The sequence below is a fragment of the Lepisma saccharinum genome, chromosome 13 (assembly GCF_977018435.1).
Source record: "Lepisma saccharinum chromosome 13, izLepSacc3.1, whole genome shotgun sequence".
NCBI classification, from domain to species: domain Eukaryota; kingdom Metazoa; phylum Arthropoda; class Insecta; order Zygentoma; family Lepismatidae; genus Lepisma; species Lepisma saccharinum.
In genome coordinates, this window is record NC_139241.1 from 8,125,191 (window position 1) to 8,140,008 (window position 14,818).

Sequence of the window (14,818 nt, forward strand, 5' to 3'; positions counted from 1 at the left end):
GAGTGACCACAAGGAAAAGAACCTTTGGCAAAAAGTCTCCGCCCATTTTCCCCTTCTTCCGGTCAACTCTGACCATAAGGAAGCATGCTCCACTCAGACCTTCCCCTCCACGTGGGAGTACAGTGCACAGGAGTTGCGGGTCTGTGCAGGTTTTTTGGCCTGTGGTTCCACTATAGCATGCTCACTCTTCAACAGGTAGACACAGACTGCATTTGAAGCACCCGTGCCTCAGGACTAACCACAGAGCGGTTGATGTCATGCCTTCTCCAGTGCATTGTGTGGCATGTCATAGGCAGCCCCAACTAGGTTTGAGTATAACTTCTTACACTTTTCTGGATGGGTGTTCCTTGTCTCATATTGATATTTAGGTCAGTCTCAATCCACCCTGTATATTAGTGACAGAAGTACACTGTGGAAACTGTAAAGTGGATGCCACAATCCCAATGATTTTACACTAAATATCTTTAGAAGTGCATACATTAATTAATATGTACATAAATTATAACATGATCACAAACACTAATAATTCATTTATGTCTGTGCTTTCTGTGCTTGTTGAAAAATGAAAAAAATATGTTTGTTAGTTGTCAGCCACTGGATCTAATGAAAACTTGGTTTCTTCAGGCCATTTTTTACTTTAACATCTTAAAAAGATATTATACGGATCGGATCCAATGAGTGCATTGTTTCACTCCTGTTGCATGCATGTGTATTTGGTACTGAACTTAAATTTGTTAATCTTTCGTACCACCCATGACAAAACAAGTGAAATACCCATGGCACATGATTTTTTGCATTTGAATATTGAATTTATGAATATTAGACACACACTGCATTGGTACTCTTGCTAAAATTATAATCATACTGCTAATGTAGACATTGAACTTGTATATACTTACCAAGTAGAAGAAAGCTGAATTTAAACAAAATGCATGCTCTTCTTAAAATAAAACTTTTACTACATATTTGTCACGTTTGCCTAGACACCCACCCCCATAATAGGAACAATTTATTCTGTAGCAACATAGAGGTAACCTAGTCCCCCTCTCCTCCCCCATAGTTGCTTGGAACTCAACAGCTTGAAAATACTTAATTTTCTTTAAGATAATAATACCATTTAATAACAGTGATAAGGTTCCTCTACACAAAATTTCTAGGTAAAAGTACTAGGGGTAAGAGCATGTGGAAGAGGGTTGAAAATAAATTCAAACCTAAAAATATATGTTTCACATATATAATTTCACTTCAGTCACAGTAATGTACATTAATTATTATAATGGGGATGCAGAAACGTGATAACTTCAAACTCAGTGAGTGATTTTAAGGAGAAACACTAGTATGGGGTGTAATATATCTCGTTTGCCCCCCTGGAAAAAAATACCTTGTTTGCCCCTTCATGGGAAGAATTTGTGGACGTCTTTGATTAGGGAGGGCAATTTGCACTCTGTGCACACCCCTATGGTACACTTAAGAAAGAGAGGGAAAATGTAACACTTGTGACAAGGGGATTGACTCGTGTAGCATTTAACAGCTTCTTATTTCTTTCAGTTCTTCAGTAAATTGGGTGTGCCAGATGTGATGTCTGCTGCAGAGATGTATACCGAAATCACCAGCAGGGAATGTGATGCGATTGGTCAGGTAAGTGACAACAAATAAAAGCATAGAGAAGTGATAGATGAATTCATCAAATGTACCTTCAATTTAAATACCGACATGTTGTTTTCTGTCATTTGTTGTAGTTGCCTATTGGCACGTGTACATCTGACACTTTCTGTAGTTCACATGGTTTTGTGGAGTCAGTAAAAACACCACGTGATACTTTCGCAGGAGTCTAAATATCGTGGCAATTATGCAAAATGCATATTTTTTGCAACAACATTATGGGAAGAAATGTATTTTGTAATTAAATTATTACCTTGTGAAATTATTAATATTTTAAGAGAAAACTCTAGTAGATTATTATGATATAGTTGAAATGTAAAATTTAACTCTTTCTGGATGAGCATGACCCGTTGTACAGTCACGGACATCTGTAGGTTGTAGGTTGATCCCATTGAAAGTCAGTAGCGTTGCTACAACCCAGAAGTGTCCGTGACTGTACAATTGATGTTCAATAAGATGAGCAATCCGGAAAACCTGTTGTTCACTATGAAATCCTATTGTGAATGAACGATAGAGTACAATCGCACCTCGTTTCTTGTGCACGTGTGTTGTAACCACCTCTTCAAAATTCCAACCACTAGATGCCATCTTTTCTTCTTTGCTGAATTTTACTTGTACTCATGTCGAATTAAGTTGCGCTATTCTTTATACTCTTTCAGACGAGCGTTTAATAATTTATATCCACATTGTAGAAATTTTGTTACAAAGATTCAGCTTCTTATTTGGCTGGTTGTGATGATTTCGATCCTAATATAAATTTTTAACGTTATTTTCATCAATTAATTTTTCAAAATATGTTTTCAGTAACTTTTATCAATGTTTAATTTTTTTTTTACTTTCAGGAACATGTTACAGAAAAAATCATTAATGAGAAAATTTATGTGAAATGTAACATATTATATATCTGGAAAAATGAAGTGTTATAGATTTTAGAAAAAAATAATAACACACTTAACAACATATTTTCTATGATTTTTTTAAAAACAACATCTGCGGAAAATTTGATATTCTAAGTCTCATCTGAAAGAGTTAAAATATATTTGAACTACTGTCAAAGCACACTTGAGACATAATCGAACTATTACTCTTTACAGTTATGCCATAATTTATTGTAAGGCTGGGCTGATACCACTTTGAACTGATACCGATACTCCTATCGATTCCCACAGTACTGATACCGGTACTTGAAATTTTTGCAATTAAAAGTTGTTCAAAATATTGATTAATATTAGTGGGTCAGTATTCCATTGAAATTATAAGCATTAATTTACCAGAATTTTGCTTAAAAATATAAAAAAATTACAGTAGCATATTAAAATACATAGTTTTTCCTGTATGTATGCATTGCTTGCATTGTAGAATTATTTTCCTGTAGTTTACGGTTATTACAAGCATAAGAAAACATTTTTTTGTTGTGACGTTTCAGGAGAACACACGTTCCCTTCATCAGACATTTATTTTCATTTTGATTAAAGAAACAGTTATAACAATGGTTAGCAATTTTATAAACAAAAATAATCCCTTATATAATGGGTGTTGTCAATGTTACATTGTTGAAATATAGCAACTTAACTGTGAAAAGAAGCAGTCTGTTTTATTTTATTTCAGATAAAAAAATTTTGATCACATTAATTTTTTATTTAAAATTATGAATCCCAAATATCATCAGGTAATTCAAAGTCATCATTGTTTTCACAAAGTCTCTTGATGTTTCCTGTTACATTAAATTTTAAAGATGGTGGCTTACTCCATTTGTGAAAAAGAAAACTCCATACTGGATCTATGTTACCATTTTCATTATTTAATTTATTCCAGTGTTCTTCTGCAATGAATGAAGCTTCCCAGACATTCAATTCTGTGTTTCCCGTTAATCTTTTTAAAACCCTTCTCTTTTTAATCAAATGCTTCTCTTCGATGATATGAGTTGACAAACCTGTTCTTGGGTTTAGATTTATAATGTCCAAATCGTGTTCGTGCCATCTTATTGCCATTTTCCTTGCTGTTTGTCCTACATACCATATTTACGCGTGTATAGTGTGCATGTGTGTATAATGTGCACTCTGGTTTTGGATGGGCAAAAGTGACAAAAAAAATATATCTTGTATATAATGCGCAGTACAATCCAGTTTCAAGAAATGGCTTTCTTAGTTGTAGGTTGTAAATCTGTTCCTATGCTGATCAAGAGTGAATGACTTCATACCTATTCAATTGCTTATTCCTTCTTTTTCAAAATATATACTTTTTCTTTCCGTGACTAATGTAACATTTATACAAGGCACATTCAGAACCTTCCAAATAGCAGTTAGCAGCACAAGATTTCTTCCATTAAGAAATTTACACACTCCATGTATGTCATATTATTTGGCCAGTAATACATTTTAATTTTTATTATATTTTTCCTTATGTTTTCTTTCATCCAAAGTACCATAAAAATCAGAACGTTTCTTCATTTTTTTGATGAACTTATTTCAACTTCATTTCATATTAGTATCCTTATCTTGTATGGAATACTGTTTCCATATTCAGAAACTGCAGGATTCAAGCTTTACAATGATATTTAACATGATAGGGTTGCGTAAACATGAAAAATCAATGCAAGTGTCCCAAAATCATGGAATGACCCTGTATGGTTTCATGTTGGCTGTCTGAATTATTCCGTGCATAATACGCACCATAGTTTTGGGGGGCAAAAATTTTGGAAAAAAGTGTGCATTATACATGAGTAAATACGGTAATCCTTTGAACATGAACAACATATATTATATATTCCTGTGGTTTCCACATCTGGTAGAGAGTTTCTCATTTTCAATTCATTAAATGTACATTCCAAACTTCTTGGTGATCTAAAAACAATTTTGAAATTAAATCTAAAAATTTTGGCAATTTTGTGTGAGAATCCCTTGTGGAATGGAATGCACACAAATATCTTTTCAACAGATTTTTCATCTTTGTCTGTATTTCTATTTTCCTTTAGTTTTCGTGCGACTTTTTTGATTTGGTTTATTCTATTAGTGTGAAAGCCATTTTCTTTTGCTATATTAAAAAGCCTTTCTTCTTCATTTTTGATATCCTTATTATTAGAACATGTGGCCGCGGTGGCTCAGTCGGTAACGCGTCTGACTACCATGCTCAAGGTCCCGGGTTCGATCCCCGGCCGGTTCAAATCCGGGAACTTTTCTAACGATGGAAGCGGCCCCGGCGCCCACCCAGCGTCGAATAACAATGGGTACCTGGGGGAAACCCTGGGGGGTAAAGGCGGTCAGGGGCGTGATGCTGATCACATCACCCCCACTCACGACCGGATCATGAAAGTGTGGGGCGTTACCCCCACACCCCCTATACGCCTTCATGGCGTGGTGCTATGCACAGGGGAGCACTTTACTTTTTTTTTTTATTATTAGAACATAGTCTTTGTGCTCTCAGGAAAAAATTTAAAAATATATTATCCATTGTTATACGTGAATGTTCTGAATTGGCATGGATGTATTTTTCCCTTGCTAATTTTTTCATATGGACTGATGTTTGAATTGTGTCAGTTGTCTTAATTTGCAGATCAAGGAAAGAAATTACATTGTTATTCATGGGTTCGCAAGTGAATTTTATGCGACGGTGTGATTCATTTAACAATTTAAATACATCCATGATGGTAGTAATAATTAACACATCATATGCATATCTGATGTAGAGTATGACACCCGCACCTATCTCATTAACAATTGGAGATTCTATGTAATGAAGGAAAATGGTGGAGATGATTCCGGATACTGGGTTTCTCATTGATAGACCATTACTTTGATGATAGATTTTGCCATCAAATATAAAGTAATTGTAATTTGCACATACAGTAAACAATGGAACCATTTCCCATGATTCTACTGGGTTAACCTTCATCTCAATAAGCCATCTGTGTAATGCATCTGTGACACCTTCTATTGGGACACTAGGATATAAATTTTCAACATCAAAACTTGCAATACGATGCTAATTATTCCAAACAATATTTTTTAGTTTCTGTTTCACTTCATATGCATTTTTAACACTGAATGGTGTTTGTTGTTTAATTATAGCAAGTCTTTCAACTAAATGTTTGGATAGTTTGTATGCAGGATGTGTGAAAGTTGCAATGATGGAGTATTGGAGTTCCCGGTTTGTGAGTTTTTGGTAGTCCAAAGGCAATCGCAGGGTTGAATTTTTGACAATGAGTTTTTCCTTCATTTCTCTTGGTATCGTGATACTGCTTTCAATTACTTTCTTTACCTCATTTATTATTTTATTTATAGGGTTTCGAGAGGTTTCTGTGAAATTGTTTACTTTGAAACATTCTTCCATTTTTTCTTTATAGTCCTTAATTCGTATAAGGACAGGTTTATTTTCCTTGTCCGATTTTATTAAGAAATGTCGTTTTCTCTCAACCAGATCTTGAAACTATGCACTTTCTTCTCCAACCTTATATGCTCTTACTCCCATTCTGTGAATTTTGGACCTTTGTTATTTCTTCTGTTGTATTCAAAACTTAACCGTTGTCAAGAGCATCATGTGTGAGACTGTAATTTTCTCTTTTCCTCCTCATCATCAGATATGTAGATGATGTGCTAATTATTGCTAAAAATGAGAACACCATCATGGACGTATTTAAATTGTTAAATGAATCACATCGTCGCACAAAATTCAATTGCGAACCCATGAATAACAATGTAATTTCTTTCCATGATCTGCAAATTAAGACAACTGACACAACAATTCAAACATCAGTCCATATGAAAAATTAGCAAGGGAAAAATACATCCATGCCAATTCAGAACATTCGTGTATAACAATGGATAACATATTTTTAATTTTTTTCCTGAGAGCACAAAGACTATGTTCTAATAATAAGGATATCAAAAATGAAGAAGAAAGGCTTTTTAATATAGCAAAAGAAAATGGCTTTCACACTAATAGAATAAACCAAATCAAAAAAGTCGCAAGAAAACTAAAGGAAAATAGAATACAGACAAAGATGAAAAATCTGTTGAAAAGATATTTGTGTGCATTCCATTCCACAAGGGATTCTCACACAAAATTGCCAAAATTTTTAGTTATAATTTCAAAATTGTTTTTAGATCGTCAACATGTTTGGAATGTACATTTAATGAATTCAAAATGAGAAACTCTCTACCAGATGTGGAAACCACAGGAATATATAATATAAGTTGTTCATGTTCAAAGGATTACGTGGGAAAAACAGCAAGGAAAATGGCAATAAGGTGGCACGAACACGATTTGGACATTATAAATCTAAACCCAAGAACAGGTTTGTCAGCTCACATCATCAAAGAGAAGCATTTGATTAAAAAGAGAAGGGTTTTAAAAAGATTAACGGGAAACACAGAATTGAATGTCTGGGAAGCTTTGTTCATTGCAGAAGAACACTGGAATAAATTAAATAATGAAAATGGTAACATAGATCCAGTATGGAGTTTTCTTTTTCACAAATGGAGTAAGCCACCATCTTTAAAATTTAATGTAACAGAAAACATCAAGAGACTTTGTGAAAACAATGACGACTTTGAATTACCTGATGATATTTGGGATTCATAATTTTAAATAAAAAAATAATGTGATCAAAATTTTTTTATCTGAAATAATAATAAAACAGACTGCTTCTTTCCACAGTTAAGTTGCTATATTACATCAATGTAACATTGACAACATCCATTATATAACGGATTCTTTTTGTTTAACAAATTGCTAACCATTGTTATAACTGTTTCTTTAATCAAAATGAAAATAAATGTCTGATGAAGGGGACGTGTGTTCTCCTGAAACGTCACAACAAAAAAATGTTTTCTTATGCTTGTAATAACCGTAAACTACAGGAAAATAATTCTACAATGCAAGCAATGCATACATACAGGAAAAACTATGTATTTTAATATGCTACTGTAATTTTTTTTATATTTTTAAGCAAAACTCTGGTAAATTAATGCTTATAATTTCAATGGAATACTGACCCACTAATATGCTTTATGATTTTTTCATTGAAAGTTGGGGGCCGTGGCCCACCCAACCCCTCTTATTGGCTTTGGCGTTTTGATTTGTGCACGGTTGCATTCCTTGATGTTTTAGCTGCAAAAAAAAAGTTACCCGAAGTAGATTTGTCAAATAGTCTACCAGTTATAACATTTGTTTGTCGAATAACTGTACAAATTTAAAATTCGCACCAACTTCCATACGTAACTTTGCACTCGGCGGGGTTCATCCACATGACGTGCCAAAGCTATGTTTAACCCACTGTAAGTGTTTCCTACCTAACAGAAAAGTTACAAGATATAAAAAAAAACAGGAATTTTGTAATCAGCTGCATGGTCGAAATATCGATCCAAATATATTCAATGGTCGATATATTGACCAAAATACGAGTAAAGGTTAAAATACCAAATAAAATCCTACCGATACTTTCCAATACCGAAATATCAGCATCGATATCAGCTCCGCACTAATTTATGCAGGGTAACCATAAAATATTTCCAACATTTCAAAGGTTTATTACAAAGAAAACTATAAAGGGGTACAGCTGCATGGCTTGTGTCAAAAGAAAGAGAAACTCTTTCTTTACAATGTCAATATACTTCCACATATGTGCCCTTTGTCACCCACAGAACGTTTAAGTGATATTCAATTTCATGCCATGTGTTGTTCAACATTTCTTGGGTAGCACCACCCACAGCGTCAATTATCCTCATACTTGTCACACAACGATGGTTTCATAATCAGGTGGTGGTCGTCGATATTCCCTGTTAATATTTCGCTGCACAGCAATCTGTGACTTAGTCTCATGTGTACCTTAAAACACATTAAGCTTTCTCCTTCACTGATGCCATTTTCAGTTCCGGCAATTGAAACTCCTCCTATACGAACTCAGCCTCATCCTAGAACAAAAGAGGAAAAAGTTTGAGTTTCTCTTCTTTTGCCACAAGCCATGCTGCTGTAACTGGAATAGTTTCTTTTCAATAAACCTTTATAATGTTGGAAATACTTTTTTGGCCACCCTATATATTGACATTACATTTAAAGGGTACAAATACATAAAGTTATAAAAATTCCAGTTGTTTATGGGTAAAATTGCTAGGATCAACTGAAAAAAAAAAAACAGCCTGCAGTCTCTCAAAGAGGGAGAACCACTGCAACAAGCCATTATTGGAAAGTTGAAGGCAACCAAGCCACAGTATGTAGAACCTTCTGGATGTGTTGAACTGGGGGAGAGCATTTAAGGGCAAGAGGGAGGGTTTCCGCAAGGCTCCTCTGCGGTAGCTGTGAGCACTGTTGCCAACTTAGCTCTTTTGGACCCAGGTCTGGCTCTTTCATGCACTTGTTTGACTGCATTTTCCACGTGATAATGTTATATTGGCTGCATCGATCCACCCCCCTGATACCTCCCCAGTTATTTTTTGTAGCGTCATGGCTGATGTGAAAATGACATAACATTGTTATCCGGGAACACTTTATTTTCAATTTCATATGACCATCGGCAGGATGCCGCCAGATCTAGACGGCGAAAACTAAGAACAAATTGTCATCACTTTAAAGTTCTCCCCCCCCCCCCCCCCGGAACCTAACATTAACCTAGGAGGCACTTTATCAAGCTTTTGAAAATGTAGCTCCTTGAAAGTCAGTTTTAACTCCATTTAAGGAGAAATTTAACTCTCTTATACGCATCAGTTTTGGTGAAGTTGTGCGTTTGAGAAGTACATTACGCTTATGGGAGCATTATTTTATTTGTTCTCTTGGGAATATCAAACATTCTGTGGCATAGAAAAGTACATGAACGGGAAATGGATATGTTGAACAATTTCTTGGTAGTTAGAAAAGTAAAAACTCCCATTTGATTAGTTGAAACTTGAAGTTGATTCTCCGTAAGAAGTACATGGGATTCTGTACACTTAGTCATGATATTTTTTACATATATCGTATCTTGCTTAATAATCAACTTAAAAAATCAATTCCACTTCCAACATGGGGAGAAATTCATACTCTCTCATACAGTTTTTTTTATTTTTTTTTTAGTAGCAGTGCCCATTCTGACGATATTGAAATAAATGTACAACTGGTATAAAACTGTCATTCCTCATCTTAATATTGATAAATTCTTGTTTTTTCCTAGGGTGGGGAATTTGAGAAGAATAAGGATTTTCTTGCTTACAATGCACCGGAGAAAGAGGACTCTTTTGATCAGAGTTGGGAGCAATCTATGCAAGACAGGGTGCCCAAAAGGAAGATGCATCCACACAAGAAGATCACCGGGGAGAGCCACAGAAGCAGAAAACATTCGGAAGGAGATAAGAAGAGCAACAAAGCTGTGTGATCCAGTGTAAAGACTGAAGCTGAAAAATGACCAAAAAAATTTTAAAAAAAAAGGTTAAAAAAATGTACTTAAGAGGAAGGCTGAAGTGATAAGCTGGAGAAGGTTGACTAGATAAGGAAAAGGGCTGATGAAGTTGAAGCACTTTCAATTGAGCCTGCTTTGTTACATCAGTCAGTTGAAAAGCTGCAAGAGTAAATAAATAAATAAATAAAATTGTGAAAGAAGCACACATTGAATGTGTGACCAATTTCTTAGATATATAATAACTAGTGGATTTTTATGGCAGTTACACCATTTCATCAGTAAACAGCAACATAGTGTGTTTCAAAAAAATTGCTAGTAATCGCTCTAAGGAATACTGTGTTCATTTTTTTTTATTCTTCCCACATTTAACCAGTTCTAAGCAGTAGTTTCGGGTAATAGCTGAATTTGAAGTTGCTGTCTCATCTATTCACAAAAGATGATGAAGACAATAAAAAAAATGACCTCAGGGACATCCCAAAGCATGAAGTAAAATATATTCTTTTTGCACTAAGATTTGTTTAAAAATTATACTTTCGTAGCAATATCTGACGTCAGAGAATTAAAATCGTGGTACGGGGAAAAACAAAACATGTTTTGGGCTGTTCTGGCCGAAATGTCTTTGCAATGCACTGTGATCATGAATAAAAACTTTATTATATAGACGCACTTAAGTATGTGCTAGTAATTCATTGGTATCTGCATATTACATGAACGTTTGGTGAGATTGCACCATATTTAAAGAGTAAAGTAATCATAATGGCTGGTTGAGCCGTCGCAGCTAGGTAGAAGAATTTCAAGGTAGAACTTTTCTTCCTTTGTTTGTCGTCTTTGCAACTCGTATCAAATTGAAGTGAATGAATTATGCATTAGGTTGTGTTATTCCAATTACATGCACAATCAAGTGATGAAACATCTTGGTGGAGGTAACAAGTCTTCATTTATTCTTGTCGTACATTTTTCAGCAGGTCTGAAATTAATGCACGTGTGGATGTGTGTGACAGAGAGAAATAGGAATATATTGTCAGTACATAAGAACATTTTCTTAACATGTACGAACTTGTGACTGTACAGTGTACATTTTTTCAGTTGTAACCGTTTGTAACAATATGTGCTTTTCTGGAAATGTTTCCAGAAAATTTCTAAGTTTTAAGACTTCCTTTCTATTGAAGAAAGTAATATTTCTCCTCTCATAGAATATCCCAGGTAACCATAGTTATCTCCTACAGTTGAAGCATAAGATATTGTGTTACACACTTTGTTTTGTTTGCCAAATTGTGAAGAAGTGTTTACATATTTAGAGAAAGTTTTGATTTAGAATTAACATGTGTGTTTTTAGGTGTGTGTGAATGATGTGATCTGCTCCTTTTATTCTCATTCAAAATTATGACACTTTTTGTATTTCGTACAATTTAGCATAATAACTTCCATATTGTGTTCATTACACGAAAGAAAACAATAAAAAATAAATCTGTAGTTAGTGAGTAATGACAGTTAATTCAGTTGCTCTGAATCTTTGATTATTAACACTTCTACTTCAGAAACATATCTAATGGACTGTTCTTCCAATAATTTTTCAATTTGAAAATAAATGTGTACTTTTCAATGTGCATTATATCTCTTTTCTCTATTCTTATCTGTGTTGTCATTTTTTGTAAGCTGCTGCACGTACAAAAAATAATGTTTGGTGCTTCCATATTGGGAGTCTTGCATCTAATATATCACCATATAGACCCATTCCGTAGTACATTGTTCCCCCTAATTTGCACCTAAACATGAATTTCGCACCTTTAAAACATGGTCGCAGTGAGCGAATTAAGTAAAAATGTACGATTATATGCGACGTTCTGTAAATTAAGGGAATTTTGTGTTCACTCCTTTAAACTAATTTATGCATCCATAAAGCAACTGGAGGAAAGAGAACTACCAACCTCTGAACAGTGATGGATCTTCACAGAAATCAATAACTGTCTTCAAGGATTTGCTCTTCACTAACTGGAGCATACAGGGTATGTGCTGAAAGTGTCCAAACTTATTTATTTGCAAACAATTTATTGATGACAATTACAACTGCTGTCAGTATTCTTCAATGTAGGCACCTTCAGCCTCAATACAGAGAGTATAGCGACTTTTCCACTGTTCACAGGAGTCCTGGAAGTCCTTGACTGACACCCTCTTTAATGCTGCGGTCGTGGCAGCTTGAACCTCTTCAATTGATGCAAAATGCTTCCCCTTGAGCACCCTTTTGACCTTGGGAAACAAAAAGAAGTCGGCCGGTGCGAAGTCCGGGCTGTAAGGGGGATGAGGCAGCATTGCCACGCGTACGTTGGCCAAAAACTCACCTACCAACAGCGCTGTGTGAGCTGGTGCATTGTCGTGGTGAAGCACCCACCTGTCGGCGATGTCTGACCGGACGCACTGGACCCTCTGTCAGAGATGCTGAAGCACTGTTTTGTAATAATCTGCATTCAAGGTGGTCCCAGCAGGTACAAACTCTTTGTGCATGACCCCCTTTGCGTCGAAAAAGACAAGGAGCATTGTCTTCACCTTTGATTTTGACATCCGGGCCTTCTTTTGACGAGGGGACGTGGGTGTGTGCCATTCTGAACTTTGTCTCTTGCTTTCGGGGTCGTAAGCCTCTCGTAGCATGGTTAAAGTCTCCGTACAGTTTTTTTCCAATTTAACACAAAATTTCACAGCGTAGCGCTGTTCCAAAGTGCACTCCATTTTCACCAAATCCACCAACTGCAAATTCTCGACGTGACGTTTTTTCCGTGTACACAACACGAGCGATTACACCTCAACCACTGCTCACATGCAACTGAGCAAGGCCTTGTTTTGAAGGTTAAGGTCCCCACTGCCACCTGGCGCAGCTTACCGGAACCCTCGACCGATTCTCACGCCGCGCTGCGGACAGTTCGGATACTTTCAGAACGGACCCTGTATTACAAGTTAAGTGGTGGCAGATTTCCATTAGACAGGAATTTTCTGTATATGCCCCCTTAGTGTCTGAAGCTTTCGAGTTCACCAACATAGAAAAGTACAACATAATTTAGTATGGCTCATTCCTTTTGTATTCAGTGCAGTGCTAGGAATGAGTAAAGGTAAACATTAAGGAATATCTAGTTGTGAGTGTATGTGTTTTCAATTGAGTCACATGTTTTTGGTAAATAAAAAAGCAAAATTTCAGTACAAAAACAGTCAATTTTGTGTTCGAAAGCGGTAAATAAAATAAAATTTTGCTGTTATAGCAGTGAAAAAGCAGTATGTAAAATGGCATTTTGGTTTTAAATGTGAATAAAATCCAAAATATGATTTAAAAACGGCACTTACTACACAAAATAAACATATCCCTTCTAATAGCACATTAATTTCATTCCTGTATAAAGGGGTCATTTTTGCTTCTCAAATATTTTCAGTAGAATTAATCAATTTTCAGTGAATTGCGTAACTCTCAGGATAATTTTGACTTCAGAAAGTGTCGCGTCAGTAAATAAACTCTAAATTTTGCGTTTAAGAGTATTTCGCATTTTGCAGTTCATTTCACATCATTTCGTGACAAAACAGGGTAGGAAAATGCACCTCACACCTTTCAGAAACACAAAAAAATAACATTACAATGTGTTATTTCACATTTTGTGTTTTCATCAAGTAATCAAAGTATATCTTCATTTCTCACGATACTTTCTTTGCATGAAAGATTAGATACACATGAATGTACTTCAGATTTTATTGATTCTTTTGCACCTAAACATGCACCTTTGTCTTTCTTTCCTTCATTCTTTCACCTAATGGGTCAAAAGTTTGCACCTAAAGATCCGGGCTCTATTTATAAGCTAGCAAAGACCAAGAATTGTTACCATACTATTCTGTGGTCCCAGAGGTTCTAGTTGCAGCTGAACCACTACTGATAGGAATGTATTGGTATTGGAAAGTATTGGTTGGAATTGAACCTGACACTTTTGCCGAGTCCAAATATTTGTCATTATTTGACAACAGCATTTGCAGGAAAAGTGGATTTTCTGTTTAAGGAATTATCTTAGGTGCAATAATAAATATTTGAAAACAAAAATTTGGTAGATTTTCAGGATGGACTGATATGAACTTTTTGCCAATAGTGATAAAGTACCAGTATGAAATTTACCGACCAATTCAAAAAATTCCAAATGGTCCATTAGCCTCCTTAATAATATGGGTGGACAGTGGTGGTCCCTCCATGGAACAGAGAGAACAGGCTGTTCCCTCCTACTTAACGCCCTTTTGAACTATTTAAATTATGTATATTAACATAATAAGAACACTTCTTTTTATCCCGAAATCAACGTTTCCAAAACTTTTACCGTGGCTGGATGTTTGTTTACTTCACCTACCCTCATCGCATAGCGTCATCCTTCCACCCTCCACTGCCTGATGCCGAGTATTTCCGACCATGCCCGAAGGTAAACGATCCCCACGGTCCCACAGAGCTGAACTCCCTAGCTGTTCCCTAACAGACTCACTTTTCTTCGAGTTTTTTGCTATGTGCTGAAGTTTAATTACGTCATGGTGATACTTTTGAGTGTAGCAAGTCTATAATTTCCTAATATCATATAAGACGTAAGCGAGTTACTAAAGTTATGTCCATGAAACTTTCTTGTAAATGTTCTATTAATTTCGGTGGCCTGCCACCATCCACTTAGGAACTCAATGCTTTACTGTTGGGTTGACTTTCCTGTTGTTGTTTCCTTGCTTACCGCTACGGGCGCTGGTGTAGCCATTTCGTCTGCTGCACATGATGGGTTTGAGTTGTAA

The 14,818-nt window shown here is 35.6% G+C and overlaps 1 protein-coding gene across 2 annotated transcripts in view; it reads left to right on the forward strand.

The window, feature by feature from the left end:
• LOC145997161 (serine/threonine-protein kinase RIO3) overlaps window positions 1-11,657 on the forward strand; it is a 69,948-nt gene extending 58,291 nt beyond the window's left edge. For both annotated transcript variants that reach the window (XM_083133839.1, XM_083133840.1), the window contains exons 11-12: window positions 1,549-1,638; window positions 9,806-11,657. In XM_083133839.1, the coding sequence (XP_082989965.1) occupies window positions 1,549-1,638; window positions 9,806-10,006 (291 nt within the window). In that variant the 3' untranslated portion in view covers window positions 10,007-11,657. The remainder of the gene's footprint in view (window positions 1-1,548; window positions 1,639-9,805) is intronic.
• The last annotated feature ends 3,161 nt before the right edge of the window (window positions 11,658-14,818 follow it).